Raw genomic sequence first — 26,903 nt, forward strand, 5'->3', positions numbered from 1 at the left:
ATATATATCCCCAGACAATAATTCATCCCAGGTCATCGGTCAAAACATATAAAGCCCAATAGTTTCCTCCAAGATATATAAAACTTAAAAATGATTTAGATCTGCTCTATTGTTCAGCTAATTTTTCATCTGATACCAGATAAAACAGACTGACGTCTGCTAAACATGGACGTATAGGAGTAAGTCCTGAAAACAGTGATAGTCACTGTGTTGAAGCATATAGAACTGAAGGTAAACTCGACATTGCCAGCATGCAGAGAACAACTGAAAGAGGTTTAAAACTGGTAGTATTACTCTTGTTTGGTTTGCTTTACATGCAAAACTTTATTATAAACCATTGCAGACAATTATATTGATCAGTGCATTGCATAAACACCTATTGTATTAAATATAATCTACAGTCCCAATGCATTTCCCACTCTAATATTTAGAACGCAGATAAATAATCCCCAACTCTCCTAAAAATACTTTAATAAAATGCAGTCAACGATTACTAGGGAAAAAAGACATTTATTTGTTTTTGTTTTTTGCCGCCTGTCCCGCCAGCAGCCGCTTAAACTGACAGCCTGAAATGTTTAGAAATGTTGAGGCTCCGGGAACCACGTGACTACCGGGAGTCCAGAGTGCCTCATCCCAACAGCGCAGGCGCGTTGATCTCTTCCGGGTTCTTTGTCCTTGTGTTGCTGTGAGGCCAGAATCGGGAGTGTTGGTGAGGCTGGAAGAGAGCAGCAGCTGCTGCAGGTGATGAAGTCTGGAAAGAAGTCCAGCAGCTGGAGGCACAGCGGAGAAACTGGAGGGAAGCAGGAGCTCAAAGAGCGGCAGGACGCAGCAGAGGAGACACCAATGATGGGGGATGTTTTCCAGCCCAGAGTTCTGCTGCACCCATCAGGTTTGGAGATTTCCTTCTTCATGCTAACTGTGTGGATGGAGCTAAAGTTTAGGAGCCGTTTTCAGCAGCTGATGGATTCCTCCTCTTCATCACAACTCGTTGCAGGGTTTCCCCCAGAAAACTGGCTAAGCCTGCAGCTCTGCTTAGGAGGTGCTAATGCTAGCTTAGCATGTAGCATAGGAGGTGCTAATGCTAGCTTAGCATGTAGCTTAGGAGGTGCTAATGCTAGTTTAGCATGTAGCAACATTTAGCATCAAGTTGTTCTTGTCCGTCTGGTAAAGTTCTTCCAAAAAACGCTTTTTGGTTTATATTGTGAAGTAAGATGGTCTCGTGTTTTTTTTTTCTCTTGGCTGTTTCTCTATGGAGGACCAATCCTGCCATAGTTCAGAATACAGAAATAAATCAATGACGCAGTTAAACAAATACTGACATAAAAAGTACCTAAAATCCTTTCAAAAGTCTGTTTAATTCTGAAACATCGCTATACTTCCACCCCTAATTCCCTCCTGTCTGAAAGTCATAAAAAACATGGCTGGTTGTGTTGTTAATTCCTTCTTTCAGGGGTCCGTTCTAACTCAGTTAGCTGGATTTGATTGTTGACGATTTGGCATGATCTTGGATCGTTTGGTTCTTCGAAAGTCATCCTGTAACTCATCCTGCACTTGTTGTTATAGCAACATGTGCGCAAGCTTAAGCCTGCTCATGAGCAGGTTTATTTCATGTAAACAGGATTAGATCGCAGCTTTATAAGCAGAGGAGATAGGGAAGTCTGTCCAGCCAGCGCACTTGGACAACCTAGTGGCAGAGGACAGAATTGTGGAACACAATTTTTTTTTTATATTCAATAAAAGACGAAACAAATAATGCTTAGTTCCTGTCGTTTTATTTAAACAATTCTTTATAAAGAAAATCCAGCAAGTCATCCTTTGCCTGCAATAAGAGATTGTTATGTAAAGTCAGTAATACTACTGTCAAATGGTGTATTAGAATTTACTCTGAATGTCCTTTTGAAGCAACTGGATCTCTAGTGTAATTTTTCTCTTTTTCAAGTTGTGGAGTTCAATTTCTCCTCTTAATTTGTGTTTTTCCAGGTCAAAATACAAATTTTTTGTTGAAGATGCCGTTTATATAGGGAACAGATGGCACCCTGTGTCATTTTGTAAAAAAAAAAAGAAAGGGTGAAACACGCCTCATGCAACAAAAGTAAAAATAACAATTTTTTCCCCCCAGCCTTCTTATTGGTGGCTGTTATAAACAGACAAACACATCATTTAACAGTGGCTTTTAAAAAAGAGGAAGAAGTTGCTTTTTAAAATACAGTATAATAATTAAACGCTACCATTTTGTAGAATATTCTTGTGCTTTACTTTTTCCCCCATGTTCTAGTGGCTCCTGTGGCGGCTCTGACATAAAAGAATAAAGTAAATATGAAATTATTAAAATGCAAAAATTCATACTGTAGAAAGTGATAGAAACATCTACCATGGACAGTATTTACGCATTAATTTGTCTGCTGCTTTTTGCCAGCCCTCTCTCCTGGCTTTAACAGACTTTGAGGTGTTCCCTGTCGTGTTAATTAATGACACAAATTCAGCATAACCTTCCATTAAAAGCTCTTGTTCTGCTTGGGAGAAAAACTGTGGGCGTTCTTTGTCCATGCTGAACAGCCAATAGCAGCGCTGCTGATCATTGTTTCTACTATCGATACATTTCCCCTTTTAAACAAACGCATGAACGCGCAGTTATCTCAGATAACTCAATCCAGTGATGCTAATCATAAACAATCATGATTAGCCGGATGAAATCATCTTGGATGTCTCATTTGATCTTGAATGTTTTAAGCAACATACGAAGAACGGACCCCAGGTCACTGTTGCCATGGCTACAATAATGGGGGATGGAGTGTTCAGGGTGATGAACAGTGTTGGTGTAGTCTTAGTTTTGAAGACGGACCAGAAGACTTGCCCTGTGGTCAGATTGTCCCACCTGAGCTGCTGATCTCTGCAGCTCCTCCAGAGTTTCCATTGACTGCTTCTCTCATTAAAGCTCTCCTTGTCCATCCCATTCTGGCAGGGCTCTGCAAACTGTGGCTTTGGAGCAACAAGAGGCTCTTTAGACCTTCAACAGTGGCTCTAATAACTTAATTGGCTAAAGCTACTAATGATTTTAACATAGATGTAACAGATGCAGAATTTAGCAGTTATTAAATGTTTTAACAGAATAATGACATTAAATTTCCACACCAGAATTACACTAAAGTTACTGGTGATCATTTCTAGGGTGAAACTGTCAGTTCCTGAGGTTCAGTTTTCTCTACACTGCTGATCAAATCTTTTTCTCTAAACTGAATGTTTCCCATGGTTGTAACATTGTAAAGATCTAGTTGTTGATAAAGCATGTAATGTGTTTCAGTGTTGGCTGCAGATGTTAAAGAAGAGGCTCCTGAAGAACAGAGTCCTGAGGGGGAGCAGCAGGAGTCAGAGCCCCTCCACATAAAGGAGGAACAGGAGGAACCCGGGGCCCGTCAGGAAGGAGAGCAGCTCCTTGTGAAGGAGGAGACTGATAGCAGCTTTCCATTAACTGCTGCTCCTATCAACAGTAAGGATTGCTTTACTTTGTTTCTGGGTCCTGTGTTGCAGCTAAAGGCCAAAACTCTCTGGATTCATCAGCTTCCTATCAGACAAAATGTCAGCTCAGTCTGACTTTGCATGCTCTAATCCTATTTCTTCAAAACATGTTGGCTTTGACAAGAGCAGTACTTCTCAAATGGTGGTGTGCGCCCCCTAGGTGGGCATGAAGGTATAGCAGGGGGCAGAAGAACAGCCCTGCCTTTTTTGTCCAGAACATTCCAATCATTCTAAATGTTTGGTCTGTACCTGCGGTCAGTATTATGATGAATACTGTTAATAAATGCCTAATAAAAGGACAAAACTTAGTTGTTAGAATTTTTTATGTTATAAATGAACCCATATATATATGTTATACATATAAGATAAGATAGGCTTTATTTATCTCACATTGGAGAAATTCACATGTCAAGTCGGCTCAGAATCAGTAATCTTCAGAACAACAGCTTTAATGTTAAATAAAACAAATGATAAAAATAAATTTCTGAACCATTTTGTTGGGATGGGGTATGTAAAGATTATTTTCTTCTTCAAAGGGAGGGGTTGTGCAACAGAGTGGTTTTGGCATGGGTGAACCAGGCAGCCGACTGCAACAGAGAGGATGAAGGATTGTGGGCTTATGAGACGAGGAAAAGCCATGGAGGGATCCAGTTCAGTGCTGGGTCTCCCAAATGGAACGGACAAGGTGGCTGTGGGGGATCCACTTCACAGTTCAATGGTCTAATGCTGTGTCCACACCAAATGAGTTTCGAGCATCAGGGGGTGTCTGGTTTACATGGCAAGTCTATGGTTGAGGTACCTCTAGGAACACCACAGGGGTCCTGTGGCGCTTTTCACCCGTCGGGAGAGCTGGTGAGCTGCGAGTGCTGTGCTGTGGAGCCAGGCAACCTCCAAGGGCGATGAAAAGGGCGCTGGGATCCAGGAACAGCAACACGGCAGAGAGTTCTTGGAGCGCTGGAGTAGCAGCAGCACAGCAGAGAGGGTACCTGCAGGCGGCAGACAGGCGTAGACGTAGGAAACTCTGGCAGGCAGACGTGGGAAGCTCAGACTAGCAGACAAGGTTTGGGTGAAGACGATCCGGCAGGGGAGAGCAGACTGGAACGCTGGAAAGTTCATGGGGAGACGGGCAGGCCAAAAACTGCACCATGACATCAACCCAATCACCTCATAATCCAAACATTTACAATCCCACACAAAGCAATACACAAGCATTGATCTGTGTCTAATGAACGGGGCATGTGTGTCTGACTTTTACACCCTAAACGCGGCGCTATGATATGATAATGAAAGCATGTACTGTATGAACTGGTAGGAAAGCTCAGCTACAACATTCAACCCAAGGAGAGTAGCACTAAGACAGGTTGAGACAAGTATTGCAGAACTTAACATGAAAATTAAAAGAGTTGCACAGGATCATTGAAGTAGCAGCCTTAAGGCTGCAACATACTCACAGAGAACAGAGACAATTTGTCTTGCTCCCGCAGTGAATGACGTCGTTCTGGTCTCACAGCCCCTTCCTTGAGGCTCTCCCTGCTATTTCTTGATACAATGTCTGAGCAGAACCTTTTTCTCAAGGGTTCTCCGACGACTGTACTTCAGTTGGATGTGATTTAATCGGGTGTGTTCAGGTTGGAGCAGCGGATATGTCTCACATCTGTTGAACTGTAGTTGTGCAGTTCAACTCCGGTGTTTAAATGGTGGAACATGCCACGTCTGCTTACTGGCAGTGTTTACGCTATAAACTATACAAGCAGGGCAGTCCCGTCCCTGGTGTTCACAGTCTTTACAAAATAACGGCACAGTGCACCCTGAGCTACTATGTTTCTGTCAGCTTTCTGAGAAAACTCTATTCTCATGGAGACTGTGGCAAGCCTTAGGCCCATCTTATAAAGTTTATTAGCAAAAAAGCAGATTTTGGGGTAAATTGCACTTTAAACAGCTTTGAGAAAGAAAAACAAATTAATATTTCTGATACATCTGTGCATTTTTAATACTAATCTATGTAAATGTTCACATATACAATGCTCACACCCCCTCCACATTTTCATAGTGATGTATATGCACATCATAGTTAAATGGAAGTTACTAACGGTTATAGAAATGAGTCATCCTACAAGATGGCGTGGAAGAGATTTAAAATAATTGTTGCTTTTGATTAGGGATGCACAATATATATCGGACCGATAAAATATCGGTCGATATGGTGGAATTTTAAATCGGCCCGATAAGTAAATTCTTCCGATAAAAATAGCCGATAAATTCATTAAATGTGGTGGAATCAGGACCCAGGCTTGGCTCCATTATTGCCTGACAATAAATAAACAAACATGTCTTCCCCGGTGTGTTTTTCTCAGTATTAGAAGATAACAACAGCATTGCAGTTTGCCAAAACCTGCACTTTATTTTTGAACTTCACAAATGTCTTTGCAGTTAAGCCACAGATGTGTTCAGTAATTTTTAAGGGATGCTCTTTGTATTCTAAATTGATTTGTGTCTTTTGTTATTAAAAGCAAATTACCACTTTTTTGTGTGATGGCATAAAAAAATAAACATTTGAAGAGCCAAAACCTTTTGAACCTTAACGGTGGCCCGGCCCCATGTAGAACAGTTTGGTTCCTAGTCACTGTACTGAACACATGCAACCAAATCAATTCCTTCTAATAATATGCACCGAGACACAACCTCTAACTAACTGGTACAATTTCATTTTTTACCTTTTATAGTTTTACGTAATGACTTAAAAAAATAGCTCCAGCCATATTGAGAGAGGATCTCAGTGTCTCTTTTCCTCTTTAGCTCACTTAATATATTAAACATTTTGCCCTTTTTTTTGTTTTGTTTCTTTTGTTTTCCGCCCGATAAAACCCCCTAATACCTACCCCACCAAAACCCCATTTGGCAACCTGCAGATATGTGGGGGAATGTTTGTCTTCATGCCTGTGGTTGGGTCAATTTTCCTGTAGTTTGAAGGTCATCGATTAGTTTCTAGGGCCACACACATCATATTTGACTAAGAGACTAGAGAACAATCAGCTGCTCTGTAATTTGTTAGCTTTCTTTTCTCTTGCTCTATTTCTTCAGACTTAGCCATTAATCTTAAAATGATTAAATATAGACACATTTAACCTAGCTGAATATCCAAAATGATCTAGTTCATTGTATTGTTGTTGGAGAGCCTAGTTTATTCCTTTAAGTACTTCATACTTTGATTCAGTGCCTTGCTTTTAGTAGCTGATGTTGACACCTGCTATTTGCTATTCCCTTGACTGTCCCGAGGTCTGGATTCTTTGTAGAGGAGAGCAGGCCAGGTGAGCTTATACATAGCTCCTAGATTAAAGGAAGGCTGTAAGTGGAAAGCAAATAAGTAACAGCAGTTCAAAATATTAAATGGGGGTATTGACTGTGGCAACTCTGATTTTTACCTGTTGTTAACTTACTGTATATTTATTCCTTTAATTCTACTCTTTATCATGGTTATACCATTGTCAAGATACACTTGTTCATAATGCATGTAATTTGTTTCAGTGTTGCCTGGAGATATTAAAGAAGAGGTTGCTGAAGAACAGAATCCAGATGTGAATCAGCAGGAGCTGGAGCTCCTCCACATAAAGGAGGAAAGTGAAAGAATCTGGACAGGCCAGGAAGGAGATCAACTGAATTTGAAGCCGGAGACTGAAGATACCAGGTGTCCATCAACTGTTATTCATATGAAGAGTGAAGAGGATGAAGAGAAACCTCTATGTTCTTACTTTCATAAACAGCAAAAAGAAGTCAGATATTTTCCAGCCAGCATTTCAGCTGACCATTTTAAAGTAAAAATTAAAGGGGAATTATCTGGAACAGCAGACTCCAACAGTAATTCATATCTAAATACTTATGGATGCAATTCCAACTATTCAGAGACTGAACACAATGAAGATGATAGAGATGATGAGGATGTGAACCGTGATAAATCTCAGCTTAAACAGTTGTCAGACTCTGAAACTGAAGACAGTGAGGAGGATTGTAAAGAGAGAATGGATCCTGGATTAAGTGGAAACACTGTTCAATCTTTCAGCTACTCCAAGTGTGGGGGAAAAATTCCCAGCAGATTCTTTCCACAGCATCCCATGACATGTCATGAAAGATTAACAACTTCAATTTTGTCCGTTGATGAAAAATGTTTCAAAGAGAGAAAACATGCTGATTCACCCAAAAACGTCCTTGTAGGTACCAAGAATTTTAACTGGAAGAAAAATTTAAAGACACACATGGCGATTCAAACAGGGGAGAAATCCTTTGGTTGTGATTCATGTGGTGAAAGATTTTCATCAAAGTCAAACCTAAGTAGACACATAAAAATTCACACAGGAGAGAAACCTTTTGGTTGTAATGCATGTGGTAAAGGATTTATTTCAAACTCAAATTTAAAGAAACACACAAGAATTCACACAGGAGAAAAACCATTTGGTTGTGATGCTTGTGGAAAGAGATGTACTTCAAAATCAAATTTACAATCTCACATGAGAATCCACAAAGTAGAGAAGCCTTTTGGCTGTGATGTTTGTAAAAAAAGATTTTCCGAGATGTCACAGTTAAGTAGACACATGAGGCTCCACACAAGAGAGAAACACTTCAGTTGTGATATTTGTAAAAAGATACTTTCCAAAAACTCACATTTGAAAGCACACATGAAAATACACATGGTAGAGGAGCAGTTTGGTTGTGATGTTTGTGGGAAAATGTTTAGCACAAAATCTAATTTAAATAGACATGCAAGAATTCATACAGGGGAGAAACCCTTTGGTTGTGATGCTTGTGGTAAAAGATGTTCCTCAAAGTCACATTTAATCATACACATGAGAATCCACACAGGAGAGAAACCTTTTGGGTGCAATGCTTGTGGTAAGAGATGTTCCTCAAAGTCACATCTGCTTTTACACATGAGAAGCCACACAGGGGAAAAACCTTTTAGTTGTGATATTTGTGGTAAAAGATTTGCCATCAAATCACATTTTAATAAACATATAGGAATCCACACAGGAGAGAAACCTTTTAGTTGTGATAAATGTGGTAAAAGATTTTCATGCAAGTCATATTTAAAGCTACACATGGTAACCCACACAGGGCAGAAACTCTGTGAATGTGATAGATGTGGTAAAAGATTTTCCAGCAAGACATATTTAAATGTACACATGAGAATACATACAGGAGAGAAACCCTTTGGCTGTGATACTTGTGGTAAAATGTTTTCCTTAAAATCAAGCTTAAACATACACATGAGAAGCCACACCGGAGAGAAACCCTTTGGATGTGATGCATGTGGTAAAAGATGTTCCCTAAAGTCGGATTTAAACAAACACATGAGAATCCACACAGGAGAGAAACCTTTTGCTTGTGGTCCATGTGGTAAGAGATTTTCCTCAAATTCAGATTTAAATAAACACATAAGAATCCACACAGGAGAGAAGCCTTTTGCATGTGATGCATGTGGTAAAAGATTTTCCTCAAAATCAGATTTAAACAAACATGTGATAATCCACACAGGGGAAAAGCCCTTTGTTTGTGAAACATGTGGTAAAAGATGTTCCTTAAAGTCTTATTTAAAAAGACATATGATAATCCACACAGGAGAGAAACCTTTTGCCTGTGATGTTTGTGGTAAAAGATGTTCCTCAAAGTCAAACCTAAATGTCCATAAAAGAATCCACATGGAACAGAAACCATTCTGTTGTGATGTATGTGGAAAAAGATTTTCCACCAAGTCACATCTAAAAATCCACACGAGAATACACATACGAGAGAAACCCTTTAGTTACACTTAGCGTCAAAGTTGAGCAAAAAGCAAGGAAGTCCAAGTAGTGGAGGTGTGTCAGCACAGATGATTCAGCTGGTCTGTGATAAACTCTCATCTGTGTGAAGCACATAACTTATACTGACCTCCTGAGATCCCAGGAAGGGGACATGGCCCTGTTACCCACTCTCTACAGTGGGACATACTTACCTCACCAAGGGTCTCATGAATGAGAGAGTGTGCAGCGCTATCTAAAAACATAAGGTGCACAAAAATATTTAGACATAAAACAAAAAAAACAAAGAAAATTTGAAATTGAAAACAGTGCATAGATGGGTCACTGCATGCATTGTCTTGATAATTCACAATTTCCATCTAATTTGACGCATCTGCATATGATTACTTAGGGAAGCAATGAAAATACCTGGAAGTCACCTGACAAACAACCATGGCAACAGAGCTATCAGTCATAGAGACATCTAAAAAGATATTTGTAGTGAGTGACATCAGTGACTCATTAAATAAACTGGCTTCATTTTGATTGCAGTAATGTACTTCATATCGTTGTAATGTAATTAATATGCCTCCAAAATTTCAATGAGGAAGTCTGTTCCCACAAACTTTGTGGAGCACTTTAAAGTTTTACGTTGAGTCAGGATGTTATATAAAACAATTACTAAGTCTGCAATTGTACATTATGGAAATATTGCATATTCTGTTATAGTGTGTAAGGTATGAGACTGGAGTTTATTTTTCCACCATGATTTTTTTTTCTTTGGTCAATATTTACTCTTATCTTACTCTTGGTTCTTTTTAGAACTAACTTTAGATTAGACCAGTTAGCTCTTTTTCTTCTTACTCTCTTTCTTTTTTCATCACTAAAAAAATGTGTGTTACTGTCTTTGTATTTGCCACTGCCACACCCAAATTTCCCCATTGAAGGACAATAAAGGAATTCTTATTCTTATAGCAAAATCAAGGGTTGAGCATTATTATTAAATTCAATTCAATTTTCAATCCAATTTTGTTTATATAGCGCCAAATCATGAAACATGTCATCTCAAGGCACTTTACAAAGTCAAGTTCAATCATATTATACAGATTGGGTCAGATTATACAGATTGGTCAAAAATGTCCTATATAAGGAAACCAGTTGATTGCATCAAAGTCCCGACAAGAAGCATTCACTCCTGGGGAACCGTAGAGCCACAGGGAGAGTCATCTGCATTGTACATGGCTTTGCTGCAATCCCTCATACTGAGCAAGCATGAAGCGACAGTGGGAAGAAAAACCACCCATTAACGGGAAGGAAAAACCTCCGGCAGAACCGGGCTCAGTATGAACGGTCATCTGTCTCGACCGACTTATTTATAGAAATATTGCAGTCATAGCTCTGATTTTATTTCGATTTGGACTCCATGCTATAATGAGAGCCATAGTTTAGGGGAATTTAATTTAACTGAACAACATATAGAACGATCACCCTAAGGCAGTGTCTTGGAAGAGCTTGAGGATGTTAACTGCTTGACCTGTCAGTCAACTCCTTCTGAAAAGCTCCGGTTGTAAAGACCACAGTGGGGTTAGGACTTGTAACGGCTCCGATAACAGGCGGTTCCTCCTGTTATCGGAGCCGTTACAAGTCCGGTTCCCTCTGTAATACTGGGGCCAGTTCAACAATAACTAATCTGAAGCAGTCGATAAGCCACTCATCATCATGTGCCAACAGGTCAGAAGTATTTCTAAAAACAATGCTCCCTTCACATTCTTCCATCTGTGATGTCCTCAAGCAGCGTCAACACTCAATCTAACTCTTGCCAGATGAATTTCGTTCCACAGAGCTCCACACATCCATCTTTGGGAGGGATTTCAATACCACAGTGGATGGGCCACTCATGATCGCCAGGCAGGATTTTTATAGATGTGATGTATCAGAGAAGTGACTGTTTGGATTCAGACAACGACGGGTCACAGCAAGGAAGCAAGTGGTAACATTGATGCTGCTGTTTCATCCGTACTGTCCAATTTACTGAATATTGATTATTTAAGGAACACCAGAGAACGCAGTTGAAGGCCTTTGTTAGTGGAAACAAGGTTTTTGCCCTTCTCACAATCAGAATCAGACATATTTTAATAATCCCAGAGGGAAATTACTTTTGTTACACGCTCCAGATATACAAAATTTTTTATATATATATATATTTACAACATTCCACACAAAAAATAATATGAATATATACATATATAAGTCAATATATACTGTATGTATGTATGTATGTATATATATATATATATATATATATATAGATCCAAATAAAGTGATAGTGAACAGTGCAGAATGCATAAATGATAGTTACGGGGGGGGGGGGTTGTCTGAATCACTGACGGAGGCGTTGTAGAGATTGATAGCCACAGGCAGGAATGATTTCTTGTGGCGCTCTGTGGTGCATCTGGGTAAGAGGAGCCTTCTGCTGAAGGAGCTTATCTGCTGGGTCAGTGGGTCGTAGAGAGGATGTGAGACATTGTCTAAGATGGACTGCAGCCTGGACAGCATCCTCCTCTCTGCCACTGCCGTCAGAGTGTCCAGCTCTTCCCCCACAACATCAGCGGCCCTCCTGATCACTTTGTTCAGTCTGTTGTTGTCAGCAGCCCACAGCCCATTGCCCCAGCATGTGACAGCAAAGAAGATGGTGCTGGCAACAACAGACTCATAAAACATCCTCAGCATCGTCCCACAGATGTTAAAGGACCTCAGCCTCCTCGGGAAAAAGAGCCGGCTTTGGCCCTTTTTGTAGACCGCCTCTGTGTTTCTAGTCCAGTCCAGCTTATTGTTAAAGTACACTCCCAGGTACTTATACTCCTCCACAGTGTCCACAGGGACCCCCTGGATGGAAACAGGGGTCACAGGTGTTTCTGTCCTCCTCAGATCCACTATTAGCTCCTTAGTCTTTGTCACAGTGAGCTGCAGATGGTTCACCTCACTCCAAGTGACAAAGTTGCCCACCAAAGTCCTGTATTCACTCTCATCACCCTTTTCAATGCAGCCAACTATTGCTGAGTCATCAGAAAACTTCTGAAGGTGGCAGGACTCAGTGCAATAGCTGAAGTCTGAGGTGAAGAGGGTGAAGAGGAAGGGGGAGAGGACAGTCCCCTGAGGGGCTCCAGTGTTGCTGACCACCCTGTCAGACACACAGTTCTGTAGGCGTACATACGGTGGTCTGCCCGTCAGGTAATCAACAATCCAGGACACGATGGGGGCCTCAACCTGCATCGCCGTCATCTTCTCACCCAGTAGAGCTGGACGGATGGTGCTGAAGGCACTGGAGAAATCAAAGAACATGATTCTCACAGTGCTCGTCGGCTTGTCCAGATGAGTGTAGACTCTGTTCAGCAGGAAGATGATGCTGTCCTCAACTCCCAGACGGGGCTGGTAGATGAACTGTAGTGGATCAGTGAAGGGCCTGACCATAGGCCTTAGCTGCTCCAGGACTAGCCTCTCAAAGGTCTTCATGATGTGGGACCTCAATGCTAACGGTCTGTAGTCCTGGGGGCCGCTAGGGCACAGTGTCTTTGGCACGGGAACCCGACCAGGTTTGGCAAGAGCTTGTAGCACGTCAGTATAGATGACAGACAAGTGGTTTATTAGTGATTGGCTGAAAACAAATTTTGGTAGGCGAGCACTAGGTGTCGCTTCACCCAAACAGCTCGGAGGGTTCTGCTGATTCAATGGTAAAAGACCCAGATTTATAACATACAGAATTCTCTATCTGGCCAGGTTACCATTCCCTCTTTCACAAATTAAAGTGTTTGAAATGTTGAATTGATAATTTTCTTGGAAATGATAAGTTGACTGAACCTATATAGCACTTTTTTCAGTCATACTAACCACTCAAAGTGCTGTACACTAGAGCCACATTCACCCAATCGCACACACATTCATACCCAGCTCAGTAGGCAACATGGGGTTAAGTGTGACAAGGAGAAGCTGGAATTAACCCACAGCCTTCTGTTTCCAAAACGACTACTCAACCCACAGTCGCCCACAATCCTTTGGAATTGTTAGTTTCTCTTTTCGAACAGACAGCAGTTAGTCCATCATCTGTGAAATCAAACTGGTCCCTCTGACCGGACTCTGGTTTTATGTAACGTCTCTTTAAGTTCACTTTTCTAACCAAACACTTTAGTTCTAACTACTTACAATGCAATGACTGTTGGAGCTACGATGGTCTCCAGAGATAAACCTCACTTCAAAGAACAAAGCAGAAGGACTCCAATAGTGACAAAGCAAAGTCAGCAAACTAGAACCAATGAACAAACTCAGCATCATCCAGTTCACAGTGGAGGATGCCTGCTAGTTTTTTGGACCTGAAACTGGATAATCTGTGCCCAGAGTAAAGTTACAACAGAACATCACCGATTTTAACCTTGTCTCCTTCTCTGAGACTTGGAGAACCCCAGGGGTTCTGAACAGGATACGGTTCAGTTGTTTTACCTGCACTGGGTGTACAGAACAGTAAAGGCAGGAGCATCAACAGGAGGAGGAATGTGTGTCAGATCTAATAACAGATGGTTGATGGTGTGGACACCAGGACTTTCCCATTTTGGTTCAGCTGCTCTGACTATCATTCTGGTTCTGACCATTTCCATCACTAACTAGCACAGCTGTCTATATTCCACCTCAGGCAGATAAAGATCTAGCTTTGACTGCACTATATGATGTGTTCAGTGAATATCAGAGCTCCTATCAGAGCAGAGGACTTTAGCAGCTGAAGTGTCAGACAGGTCAAGGCAGCATAGCTCATTTTTAGCAACTATCAAGTTACCACAGGCAGTGGTGTGGTGACCTTGTCCATAATCTTTGTAGTTCACAAATTAGTAAATCATCTTGACAGATGTTAGGAAAAAGCCAATGTCAAAGAAGCACTTAAATCTGTATAAGACGAAGCAGAGTCCAAAACACAACTTAATGCTGGGGGTGTTGTCAGCGGACAGTCCAGGGTCATACACAGGGAATCAGAAGCAGGCAGAGGTAACAGAAGGGGAATCCGAAAGCCTTTAACCTGAATCCGGTCCAGGGTCTTGATCCAAAAAAACACAGAGAGGCAGAGGTAACAGGTAGGCTTGGCAGAGAGGCAGAGTCAGGTACTTGTACAGAGTGTTGGTCAGACAAGGATGGGGCAAACAGGCAGGAATCCACAGAACGATTAGAGTTCTGGGATTCTGCTGAATTTCTCTCTGAAATTCAACCATATTTATCCACTATTTCTATAAGTACAAAACAAAGAAGCTATAAACACATGTGAATGCTATAAAAGTTTAGTAAATTTATATTTTATATATTGTAAAAATTTGTCCCCTGGCTTTGTTATATGCTCTTTGTTCTCTTCCCTGTAATGTTTTTGTCACAGATAAACGATGTGGCCAATTATTATCATGAAATCCTACTTAAAAAATTAGAACGCTATGGAATTAGGGGAGTAGTTTCTGACTGGATGAGGAGTTATTTAAAGAGCCGGAAACAATTTGTGAAATTGGGAGATGTGGAATCTGATTGGCAGGAGACTGTCTGTGGAGTACCACAAGGATCAGTATTGGGACCAATTTTATTTAATCTTTATATAAATGATATCAGTAAAGTGTCCAATGCATTAAAATTTATCTTATTCGCTGATGACACAAATATTCTAGCCTCAGGAGATAATTTAGAGCATCTTCTCTCAACAGTCACTTCAGAGATTAGTAAGTTAAAGATATGGTTTGACCATAACAAATTATCCCTAAATTTGGACAAGACGAAATTCATGGTCTTTGGGAACTGTTATAAAAATATTGAAATTCAAGTTCAAATAGAGGACGTAACTCTAGAAAGGGTTTTTGCTAATAAGTTCCTCGGTTTAATAATAGATGACAAAATCAGTTGGAAACCTCATATTCAACATTTACAGAGTAAACTCAGTAGAAGTATATCCATATTGGCCAGAGCTAGACATGTATTGAATGCTAAATCACTTCATACTCTATATAACTCTCTGATTTTACCATATTTATCATATTGCTGTGAAGTGTGGGGAGTTAATTACAAGAGCTCTTTACATCCGGTAACCGTCCTACAGAAACGAGCCATTAGAATCATCCATAATGTCGGTTATTATGAGCACACAAACCCGCTCTTCATAATATCCAGAATTCTCAAATTTGACGACCTTGTAGAATTTAAAATGGCTCAATTTATGTTCAAGGTATCAAAGAAGTTGTTACCTGAGCACATACAGAGCACGTTTTCTGAAAGAGAAGGGGGGTATAACTTAAGGGGTCACTCAATCTTCAAGATCCGCAATTTTAGAACAACAAGGAAAAGCTTCTGTATTTCAATTAAAGGTGTAAAGTTATGGAATAAGTTACATGAAGATTTAAAACAAAGCAATAGTTTAACACAATTCAAAAGAAGGTACAAAGAGGTAATTTTCAATAGATATACACATGGGGACAGAAAGCAATAAGGTGTGTATTGAAGATAATAACTTGGTGTAAGGGTTTAGAAAGATAAACCAGCATAAAATGGGAAAATGTATAGGTAAATATTAGTAACTGTTACTTCAAACTGCCACTTTGATTTTGATTTTTTTTTTTCTAATGACAGTAGGACTCTAAAGTCTCAAGTGTTTAGGGGTAGGAGTTTATAAGTTCTCACTTCTTCCTACCCCGTTTTGAGCATGATATGTTAACTGAAACAAAAATCTGTATTTTCTCTTCTTTCTTATGCACTTCTTGTTACTGTGCACTATTTTATTTTTATATTTGTATCATGTTCGAATAAATAAATAAATAAATAAAAAAAATTTACGTAGACGCCTGGTTGGACGGGTTTTACCACTGAGCTCTATAATACACTGGAGTGCTGATTTTGCCGAAAAACTGAAGTCACTGGCCGCCATCTTGCTACTCCCTACTTTCACAGAATCCCACAGGATTTGGTTGCAACAACAAGCAGTTTTCTGGCTGAGTGAAAACGTTTCACAGGTAATTCTACAGTCAGTGGATGTACTAACACTATCAACTTCTAGGAAATTAGGTGCTGAAATATTTTACATGTTATTCATATTAAATATATGTATATATAAGTATGTGTATATGTATATATGTATATATATGTATACACATATGTAAATATATGTTTTTGTATATTGTTATTTATATATTTATAAATGTTATATATAAAATGCAAAATATTTCAGCATATGACTTTCTCAGTACTTGATAGTTTTAGAACATAACATAAAAGTATATGGCATTTGACATTTTAAAAGTTTTAAGCCCCCCTGAACATGACAAAATCCTCGTTATTCGATGCTGTAGCGCACATATTCCCTAGTTACTGGGGGAAAATAGGGAGTACCAATATGGCGGCTGGTGGCTTCAAAGCGACTCGTTCAAACAGACGGTGATTAGCACTCCAGTGTATAATATAGCTCAGTGGTTCTACCCACAGACATATATACGTAGACGCGCCATAGGGCGCAGGTTCGCACGTCAACGTCATCGCCATATTGTATGTGGCAGAAAAAAGTTAAGTTCTGTTATTGTGAACGTGGATCAGAGAAGATGCCTCATTTCTGTGCTGCATGGAAATGTATTCTGGCTGATTTCACTACTTGTATCTGCCTTCTATAAACTAAGGCTGCACCATGTTGCAAAACTGGACACACTAAAGCTGCAGAGTGGTAACACAGGCTATATATATATATACATATATACATATATATATATATATATATATATATATATATATATATATATATATATATATATATATATATAGATAGATAGATAGATAGATAGATAGATAGATAGATAGATAGATAGATAGATAGATAGATAGATAGATAGATATGTATATTTGTGTGTGTATGTGTTATGAATATAAGGATCAATTTGTTAAATCTAAACATTGTGGTCTTCATTATTTCATAAAACCGTGTCACATGTGAACCTTTAGAAACAGACTTTTTGGATGAGTATTAAAGAGGTAAAATTAATAATATGAGAAAAAAAGTCCTAGGTCAATAAAGTAAAAATAAACAAACACAAAAGTGATAATGTTACGATAAAAACGTCATATTGTGAGAATTAAGGGGGAACATTTCCAGAATAATCACAGTTTGCAGAATTATTTCACTCCTGGAGTAATAAAGCCAGGTTAGATTATTTTAAATACTTTTATTCTTTAGGAGAATAAATTCAGGAGAATGAAGCTAAAGGGATACGAAAATAAACGTGTTGTATTACAACAACAACAAAAAATACTATGAATACAAAGTATATTCAGAGATTAAAGTCCCTGATACTGTTTAAGTGACTGAGTAACTGCAGATTTGCCACGTTTAAGATGGCGGACGCTCTGACGCATCGCAGCATAGGCAGAACCACGCGTCTACTCTTATATTATGTCTATGGTTCTACCTATGCTGCGGATGCGTCAGAGCGTCCGCCATCTTAAATGTGGCAAATCTGCTGTTAGACTCAGACACTTAAACAGTATCAGAGGGACTTTAATCTCAGAATATACTTTATATTTGTAATATTTTTACAATAGTACAAGTTTATTTTCATATCCCTTTGGCTTCATTCTCCTGACTTTATTCCCGTAAAGAATAAAAATAATTAAAAGAATCTAACCTGGCCCTATTACTCCAGGACTGAAATTGTTTTGCAATCTGTGACTATTCTGGAAATGTTCCCTCTTATTCCCACCCTTATTTTCATAATATCACCACTTCTGTCTTTTTTTTTTTCTTTTACTTTTTTCTCCTATTAGGAATTTTATCCCTTTAATACTCCCCCAAAAAGTCTGTTCCTAATTTATTATATATATATATATATATATATATATATATATATATATATATATATATATATATATATATATATATATATATATATATATATATATGCATCTTTGCTAGTATATATAAGCTCCATCTATACCTTTCCATCTAAATACTAAAGTAGTGAACATAGACGTTCACTACTTTCTGCCACATACAATATGGCGGTAACTTGAACGTGCATACCTACGCTCAATGAGGCGTCTACTCTACGCGCAGCCGCGTTGATCTCTTCCGGGTTCTTTGTCCTTGTTTTGCTGTGAGGCCGGAATCGGGAGTGTTGGTGAGGCTGAAAGAGAGCAGCAGCTGCTGCAGGTGATGAAGTCTGGAAAGAAGTCCAGCAGCTGGAGGCACAGCGGAGAAACTGGAGGGAAGCAGGAGCTCAAAGAGCGGCAGGACGCAGCAGAGGAGACACCAATGATGGGGGATGTTTTCCAGCCCAGAGTTCTGCTGCACCCATCAGGTTTGGAGATTTCCTTCTTCATGCTAACTGTGTGGATGGAGCTAAAGTTTAGGAGCCGTTTTCAGCAGCTGATGGATTCCTCCTCTTCATCACAACTCGTTGCAGGGTTTCCCCCAGAAAACTGGCTAAACCTGCAGCTCTGCTTAGGAGGTGCTAATGCTAGCTTAGCATGTGGCTTAGGAGGTGCTAATGCTAGCTTAACATGTAGCTTAGGAGGTGCTAATGCTAGCTTAACATGTAGCTTAGGAGGTGCTAATGCTAGCGTAGGATGTAGCATAGGAGGTGCTAATGCTAGCATAGTATCAAGCAAAGGATGTGCTAGCTTAGCATGTAGCACCATTCAACATGAAGTTTTTGTTGTCTCCCTGCTGCGAAAGTTCCTCCAAACAACGCTTTGTGATATTTATAGTGAAGAAAGAAGGCATTTTCTTTTCTCTCTTGGCAGTTTCACTATGGAGGACCAATCGTGCCATAATTCAGAATACAGAAATAATTAAATGACACAATTAAACAAATACTGAGCCAAAAAGTAGCTAAAAACGTGAAATTGTTTGCCATTAAATGCATATTTCTTTCTGGTATGTTATATGGAGGGCCAATCCTGCCATAATTCAGAATACCTAAAGAATATATAAATGACAAAGCAAAATAAATTCTGGGCCAGAAGTTTGTTAAAATGCATATTTATATGCCATTAAGTACAAGAAAATTATAAAAAGACATTTATTTAATAATTGACAAACTAAACATCTACAAATAATGTATTTCTATTTCAGTGTTGAACAGTGTGGTGGGAATTCTAAACAATAACTGACTTCCCAGAGTTACTGAATAAGGAAACTGTGGAGTGATGAAGTTTCAGCACTTTTATTGAGAAACAGAGCAGAGATCATAGAGATGGAAAGTAATCACACCCCACGGTCCCGCTGCAGTCTGCGTCTGCCCTGTCTCTCCCCTTCCTCGCTTTCGGCTCTCCCTAATACCACACAGTGGCCTTGGTTTGAGACATAACAAAGACAGTCTATCATAGACAATAATCATTCTACGCAGCATTCAGCCTTGCACTCGGCAAACAGTGGATCTTATACACAGATATCAGGTCTCTAGGCCTCCTCTGTCCGAGAGGTGTGAGGCCATAGTGACTTCAGAATAATAATTCTTTTAACATTTCTCTCTTTTTTTTGATGATGGCGTCGTCAGCATCAAGACAAAACAAGTTGACCCATCACTTGAAAATGTGAACAAAACACAGAGGAACCATTTCTGTAAACTCGTAAAGTGGGACCCAAAGGGTTCCCGTGTTGGAACCGGGCAGTGCTGGAACTTTTAGTACAGATCAACATGAATGCTTCATAGAGGTTTAACACACAAGATCAAAGGTTTAGCTTTTATCTACAATTTAGGGTTCATCTAATTAAGTAAGGCCTGTTTTAGGTCCCTATGTGCACATTATTTTAAAATTACATTAGACTAGGTAAGCTAAACCTGTTCAGTAACCAAGGTCGAATCCGTCCACTCTACCCCAACCCTGTCAAACCCCACTTTGTTCTCCTTTCTTCATTCCTGTGGACAATCATCCATCACTTTCATACCTTACAAATCCAGGAGTACCACTGGGCCTTTCAATCACCAGAAAACTTAATTCTTCTACAAGATGATAAAAACTGATGTGACCCCAGGGACAAAACAAGACAGTCTCCTATGTCCGAGTGGTTTGAGGCCATAGTGACTTCAGAATAATATTTTTATAACAGTCCACCCTTTTGATCACATAGATAATGTTTTATCTGTGTGATCACTCACAAAAATAAGATGACACATCACAGGAATATGTGAACAAACTACAAAGGAATAATTTCAGTAAACTCATAATGTGGGACACCAAAGGTTCCTGTGTTGGAACCGGGCAGTGCTGGAACTTTTAGTAATGATCAACATGAATGCTTTATAGAGTTTTAACACACAAGATCAAAGGTTTAGCTTTCATCTACAATTTGGGTTTCAACTAATTGAGCTAAGCCTGTTTTAGGTTCCTACGTGCACATTATTTAAATTTTACAGTGGACTAGGTAAGCTAAACCGGTTCAGTAACCAAGGTCGAATCCGTCTACTCTACCTCCACCCCAAAAAACCTCCTACTCGGTCCTCCGCTTTCCATTCCATGGACAATCATCCATCACTTCCATACCTTACAAATCCAGGAGTACCAGTAGGGGGCATCACAGGGCAGACAGGGCCTTTCTAACCAGAAAATTCCACCTCTCTAAGAAATGGTAAAAACTGATGAGACCCTCAGGTGAAATCCTGCTCTCGGATTGAATCCCCCGTATTGAATCTGAAAATTATCCTTACCAAGTATTTTAAGGATCTGGAATCAGATCCTGGTTCTTCCTATATCAGATCAAAAGATTGCATAAATCTTTTGATTTATGCAATCAATTTATGTGTCTGATTTATGTGTGTCTGAAGCGGACAGTTTCCATTCTTTATCATAAAACCATATTGATCAACATAATGCAACATAACAGTGTATATGTCATACAGAAAATCAAACATGTAAGTCAGTGGAACAGAGCAGTTAAGCAAACAGTAACACAATATAAGAAGAGTCAGAACGCCAAGAAGGCAAAGTTAAGGAAGCCTTCAAGCCATTCAGGGCACAAGGCAGAAATTAATCTAATCAGGCAACTCCTCCTGTTGAAGAATAATAAATCAGAGTTCGCTGGCTTCTTCATCCCCAGGCCTCTCCTTTTTTCCCGCTTCCAGAGGACGATTGAGCTGGATGGTAATGAATGTTCAGTTCTGGCTTGAGCAATGAGCATTACATTGATAAAGAAATAAGAGTGCTATTAGTATTGTTATCAAACTCCCCTTCATGTGTCATTTATTTAAAACCTCCTTCAAAACTTTCACATCCAAGATATTCCTGCTCGCAATTATTTAGCTGTTAGCTTAAAATTCTGCAATGTAATTATCATTTCCTGCATGACTCATATTAAAGGCGAAATCTTAAAGTTCAAATGTATTTGCAGTAGTTTTCTAAAATATTTTGTCTGTTCTTAATACCCAAACAGTAAACCCTTAGGTTTGTTAAAGAATGTTCCACAATTTGATCTTTGATCAGAAGCTTTCCTACAGATCTTTCATCTTATTTTCAAAAGGAAGCCAACAGAATGACACTAAAGTTACTGGTGATCATTTCTTGGGTGAAACTGTCAGTTCCTGAGGTTCAGTTTTCTCTACACTGCTGATCAAATCTTTTTCTCTAAACTGAATCTTTCCCATGGTTGTAACATTGTAAAGATCTAGTTGTTGATAAAGCATGTAATGTGTTTCAGTGTTGGCTGCAGATGTTAAAGAAGAGGCTCCTGAAGAACAGAGTCCTGAGGGGGAGCAGCAGGAGTCAGAGCCCCTCCACATAAAGGAGGAACAGGAGGAACCCGGGGCCCGTCAGGAAGGAGAGCAGCTCCTTGTGAAGGAGGAGACTGATAGCAGCTTTCCATTAACTGCTGCTCCTATCAACAGTAAGGATTGGTCAATTTTTCTGTTTTAAGTGTCGAAGAAAAAAACGGGTTAAAGTAAGCTGGATCTGTCCAGTACTGCTTACCACTAAAATAATTTCAGAGGGGAGAGCAGCTACCATAATTTATTTTCAATGACACCGTGTTGAGGTGGGCAGGTTTTCCTGTGGTGCACTTTGTGCGAGGGTTAAACAGTAACAAAAAATGCATAACGACTGTAAAAGGCTCCTTTAGAGGGATGAGGAGGAATGAGGTGTCTGAGCTGATGCCTCCTGTGTTACAAGTCCCTCAAAATTAAAAGTACGCACCTAAATTATGTTTGACTAAATTATGCTTCCCAGAATTTAAGTTCAAGGCGACGTAGCAACCCACTGCAGCACCCCTCGTTCTATGTCGTTAAAGGTGCATACCCACGTTATTTGACATTTTGTTAGTATATATGTTTGTAATTCAATCTGGTTGCATACAAAGTTTTTCCGAAATATTTTGTGTTGATTTAAAATACCAGGAGAAGTACAATAATGTGCATGTGCAGCAGGGGGTAAAAGTGAAGCAGCTAATGGCTATTAGTATTTCCCAGTGAAGTATGGAAACTATGAAGAAAGGTCCAAGATCCAGTGAATTAAACTGAAAAAAGATGTCATTCCAAGAAGAAAAATACTGAATAGCTCTGCAAATATGGTATGAATGTTGGTGTCCACTGAAGTGGAAGCTAAAGCTGCCGAGGCTCAGATGTGACCGCAGAGTTGATTGACGTGAGTAAACGTCCTTATTAATACTGTTATTAGTAATAGCGATTCTCTTCTTACCCTCTATAGGCTTGCGTACTAACGACATTATAAATGGATTGATTAGTTCTTGATGCTGTGTCCCTGTTTCTGAATGGGAAATTAATTTCTCTGTGATGTTCTGAGATGAGTCTCTTTGAGTTGCTGTAGATTAGGAGGTTATGTTTAGGCTCAAAAAAGAGTATCACAACATTATCTGGACAGACGCCTGGAGTATATAGCCTTATTTTATCATAATCAACTGAAATTTGTTCTTTTTGGTATAGGTGTATAATGTGGCTATGTACCTTTTAGGTTGAACAAAATAGCACGGAACACAACTACTAACTCTCCTACTGATTTTTATTTGGGACATTCTGCTATGGACGGAAGGACATTAAAATTAGTGATGCACGTTTTGAAGGCCGGACGCTGATTAGACCCACTGGGTCCGAGGGAAGGCAGGGGACAAGAGAAGTATGTAAGAGTGTTAAGGCATAGAAACATCACATATAGTTCAGAAACAATATCGAATTAATAAAAACGATGTTACTTCTGTTAGTTTATAAATCCCTGAATGGCTTAGCACCTAAATACATCACAGACTTGTTATCAGGGCATCAACCCTCAAGATCACTCAGGTCTTCTGGCTCCAGCCTGCTCTGCAGAACCAGAACCAGAACTAAACACGGAGAAGCAGCATTTAGTTCCTATGCTCCACCTATCTGGAACAAATTTCCAGAAAATTGTAAAAGTGCGGAAAGATTAAAAAGTTTAAAAACACATTTGTTTAGGATTGCCTTTGACTGTTCTTTGTTAAACTGTTCTACTGAAACATCACTAGTTAAACTTTTTTAGTCCAACTGTTTTTAATGTTCTATTTTGTTTCTACATTTTATTCCTACCTGCTTTTATTCTGTTTTATTTTTTCCTATATTTTATTCATGTAAAGCACTTTGCATTGTCTCTGTACTAAATTGTGCTATACAAAGCAATTTGCCTTGCCTTGCCTAAAAACAAAACTTATAAACAGACTGTGGCGTTTCAGACTGCATAAACAGATGTTTTCTGATCCAACGTGAAGCAATGACTGGTTCTGAATGAAGGCTTTATTATGCTAGAACAGAAACATACCTCTCAACTTTTGACGACTGTTGGGAGTGAGATTGTTGACGGGGGGGGGTGCTGTTGGTCGATTGTTGACGGGGGGGGGGCTGTTGGTCGATTGTTGACCGGGGGGGGGGGGGGGGGGGGTGCTGTTGGTCGATTGTTGACGGGGGGGGGGGGGGGGGGGCTGTTGTTCCATTCATGACGGTCACTATTTCAGACGGACTTCGCTTTCATGTTACAGTTTGTAATAACACATGCAGACTTACCATTTAATTCTCACACGACGCGGACCGTACAAGTGTTTCACTTTGGATGAGGGAAACTTGTTTGCGCGGCGGCGGTCCTTGCAGCTGTGTTACCTCTACTACTGGACGTGCGGAAACCATTGTACCGCAATTTGGTTCCGCCGTGACGCTAAGCGTCCGTACGCGTGCGTTTCAAGAGTGAGATTTTCATTGTAAGATTGAGATTTTCAAAGTAATGCGTGTGAGCGTGTGCAATTGATGAAATGCGTGTGTCACACGGTCAATGCGTGAGAGTTGAGAGCTATGAGAAAGTAGCAGAGTAAATGAAGACAGCACAGTAGAGGTGGTGTGTGTGTGTGTGTGCCTGTGTGTTTTAGTGTAATCGTGTGTGTGTGTGTGTGTGTGTGTGTGTGAACTGTCCAAGATAGCACTTGCAGCCATTTGTCTTTGATAGTGATGGAACGTTATCAGGCAGTTCAGTGCGCTCTGCTCCAGGTCACAGACGTCACAGGACATCTTGTTTAAATAACATCCAGGAGAAATTAAGATTGTAAGGGAGCCGGTTTGGATAGCACTATTTGTTTTGGGCAGACAGACTTTTGGTTTTCTCTCTGCCTTAAAGTCTCACTGGTTCTTCTGTACGGCGATTCCAAAACAATTCTGCCAGAGTCCAGCTTCCAATTTTCTCCAAGATCATTGCTGTCCTCCTAGCAAGTTCAGAAATCGCAGCTGGCCTGCAGTTCTGCTTACATGTTATTTTAGTCTGAGTGCTGGTATTCCTCTTACAAAGACTATGGCTGCTAGTGCTATCTGGGACAGTTCACAGACAAACACACACTGACACACACATATACACACATGATTACACTAAACCGGATGCCCAGTCACCACAACCAGAGACAATGGCACAGGTTTAGCAGAGAAATAAACAGGGACATTTTAGAACGGTTTACAGTTTAATATGTTTTTCTTCTGTTTTAAGCTTTGACCGAAGTAAAACCCCTGGAGCTAACATGCATAGCTCCTGCTAGCTCCTTTGAATCCATACTTTGATTTTGATTTGCGTGTGTTTGTACGGCTATGACAAACTTTATTTCCCTAAGTGTTTTATACATCGATGAGATATTAATGTTGTCTGGTCCACTCATTATGACCAAATAGAGCTTAAAAGTCAGAATATCCGCTAGCATAGTTCTATTAGCCTCCTGAGTAACATTAGTGCTACCATGTAGTAAATGTAACTATGATACATCTTAAACATAATGCTTGCTTTTGTTTAGCTCCACCATCGTTCAATAGTTATTAATGTCGATTTAATTTTGCTTGTGGTACGTTAGGATTAAACTAAAGCTAATATAAACATTGGCACGTCATTTCCGGTCGATTGTTACTACCTTGGTGGGTTAATCCTAAATTACCCATCCAAGTCTTGATCATTTTCTGGAGAAATAATCTCAGTAATAAAAATCAAATGTCCTAAAGATATTGATTTTTACTGAGCGAATCATACTTTAAATGTTATTTCCTCAAATAGTGTTTTGTTTAACTCAGGATTTGCATCGTGAATGGGTTGAAAAGTATACCAAATGTTGCTCTAAATTAGTTAAGATTCATTAGGTTGAACTTTGGTCTTTTGACTTAGATCTGCAGTGAACCAGGATTCACTGAATCATTCTGATGATGATGATCAACTATTTTATTTTGTCTTGTTTCTTTTTTGTGTACAGAGTTCCTTAGCTTCTTTTTATCTTAAGTTTGCTTAGTAGTTTTAGTTAAGTTTCATTATCCTGTTATAGAGGATTTGTTGATTGAAATATAGTGTTAATTCAGACAAACAGCATTTTTATAGTGATGTCCATTTTATTTCTGTTAATAAATTCTTGAATATGAAGAGAAGTTGTCAGTCATTTATTCTATATGTGTGCAGAGTTTGCTATTAAAAGAACACCAGTGCTCGAATCATTCCTTTCAACTATTGTCCTGATATCAGCTGTTTGGGCTGATATTCACCAGACAATATCTAACAGACAGAAAGTTATTTATTAAACATTAAATAACTTAAAACATATGTAATACCACAACAATGTACTCTATTTGGGTCCATGTAGTGAAGTATTATCAGTGCATTTTCACACAAACATTAGCTCACTGGCGACGATGACCGGTAACATAACATAACATTTTTAGACTAAAAAAAACACTTAACATCATTAAGGATTCCCACATTTCAGCGGCCGAGTTGGGACGACTCTCCCTCCCATTGTTCGTCAGTTGGCTCGTCCAGGATCCTCAGGAAACTTAAATAAACTAACATTATCCTTCTCAGTGTTTGAATCAAAACCTGGTATACAACGCAACGGCATAGTCATAACTTACAACTAATCAAACTCACAATATTTTAGTAACTTACGTCATTTTCCCCTCTTTCCTCAGTCTCTAAAGGCCTCTCAAATTTACACAAAAGGCCATGGTGTTTTTCATTAAAACAATATTATGCAGGTGTGCATGTAAATATTAACTAGCTCATTGGGGATAACTTTTAGGTTTACAAAACATGACAGAAAAGGTCAATATCGTGTTTTCAGCACTTTAAGGTAAAAAAAGTTAGCTCTATAATGAACTGACA

General features: G+C 39.4%; 1 protein-coding gene across 1 annotated transcript; it reads left to right on the top strand.

The window, feature by feature from the left end:
* The first annotated feature begins 3,442 nt into the window (after positions 1-3,442).
* LOC105924241 (zinc finger protein 260) lies at positions 3,443-10,264 on the top strand. Its single transcript, XM_036130604.1, has 2 exons — positions 3,443-3,487; positions 7,042-10,264. Coding segments are annotated over exons 1-2 (2,280 nt in total). The 5' UTR covers positions 3,443-3,486; the 3' UTR covers positions 9,321-10,264.
* Positions 10,265-26,903: the final 16,639 nt, after the last annotated feature.

The sequence above is a fragment of the Fundulus heteroclitus genome, unplaced genomic scaffold (genome assembly GCF_011125445.2).
Source record: "Fundulus heteroclitus isolate FHET01 unplaced genomic scaffold, MU-UCD_Fhet_4.1 scaffold_364, whole genome shotgun sequence".
Classification (NCBI taxonomy): Eukaryota; Metazoa; Chordata; class Actinopteri; order Cyprinodontiformes; family Fundulidae; genus Fundulus; species Fundulus heteroclitus.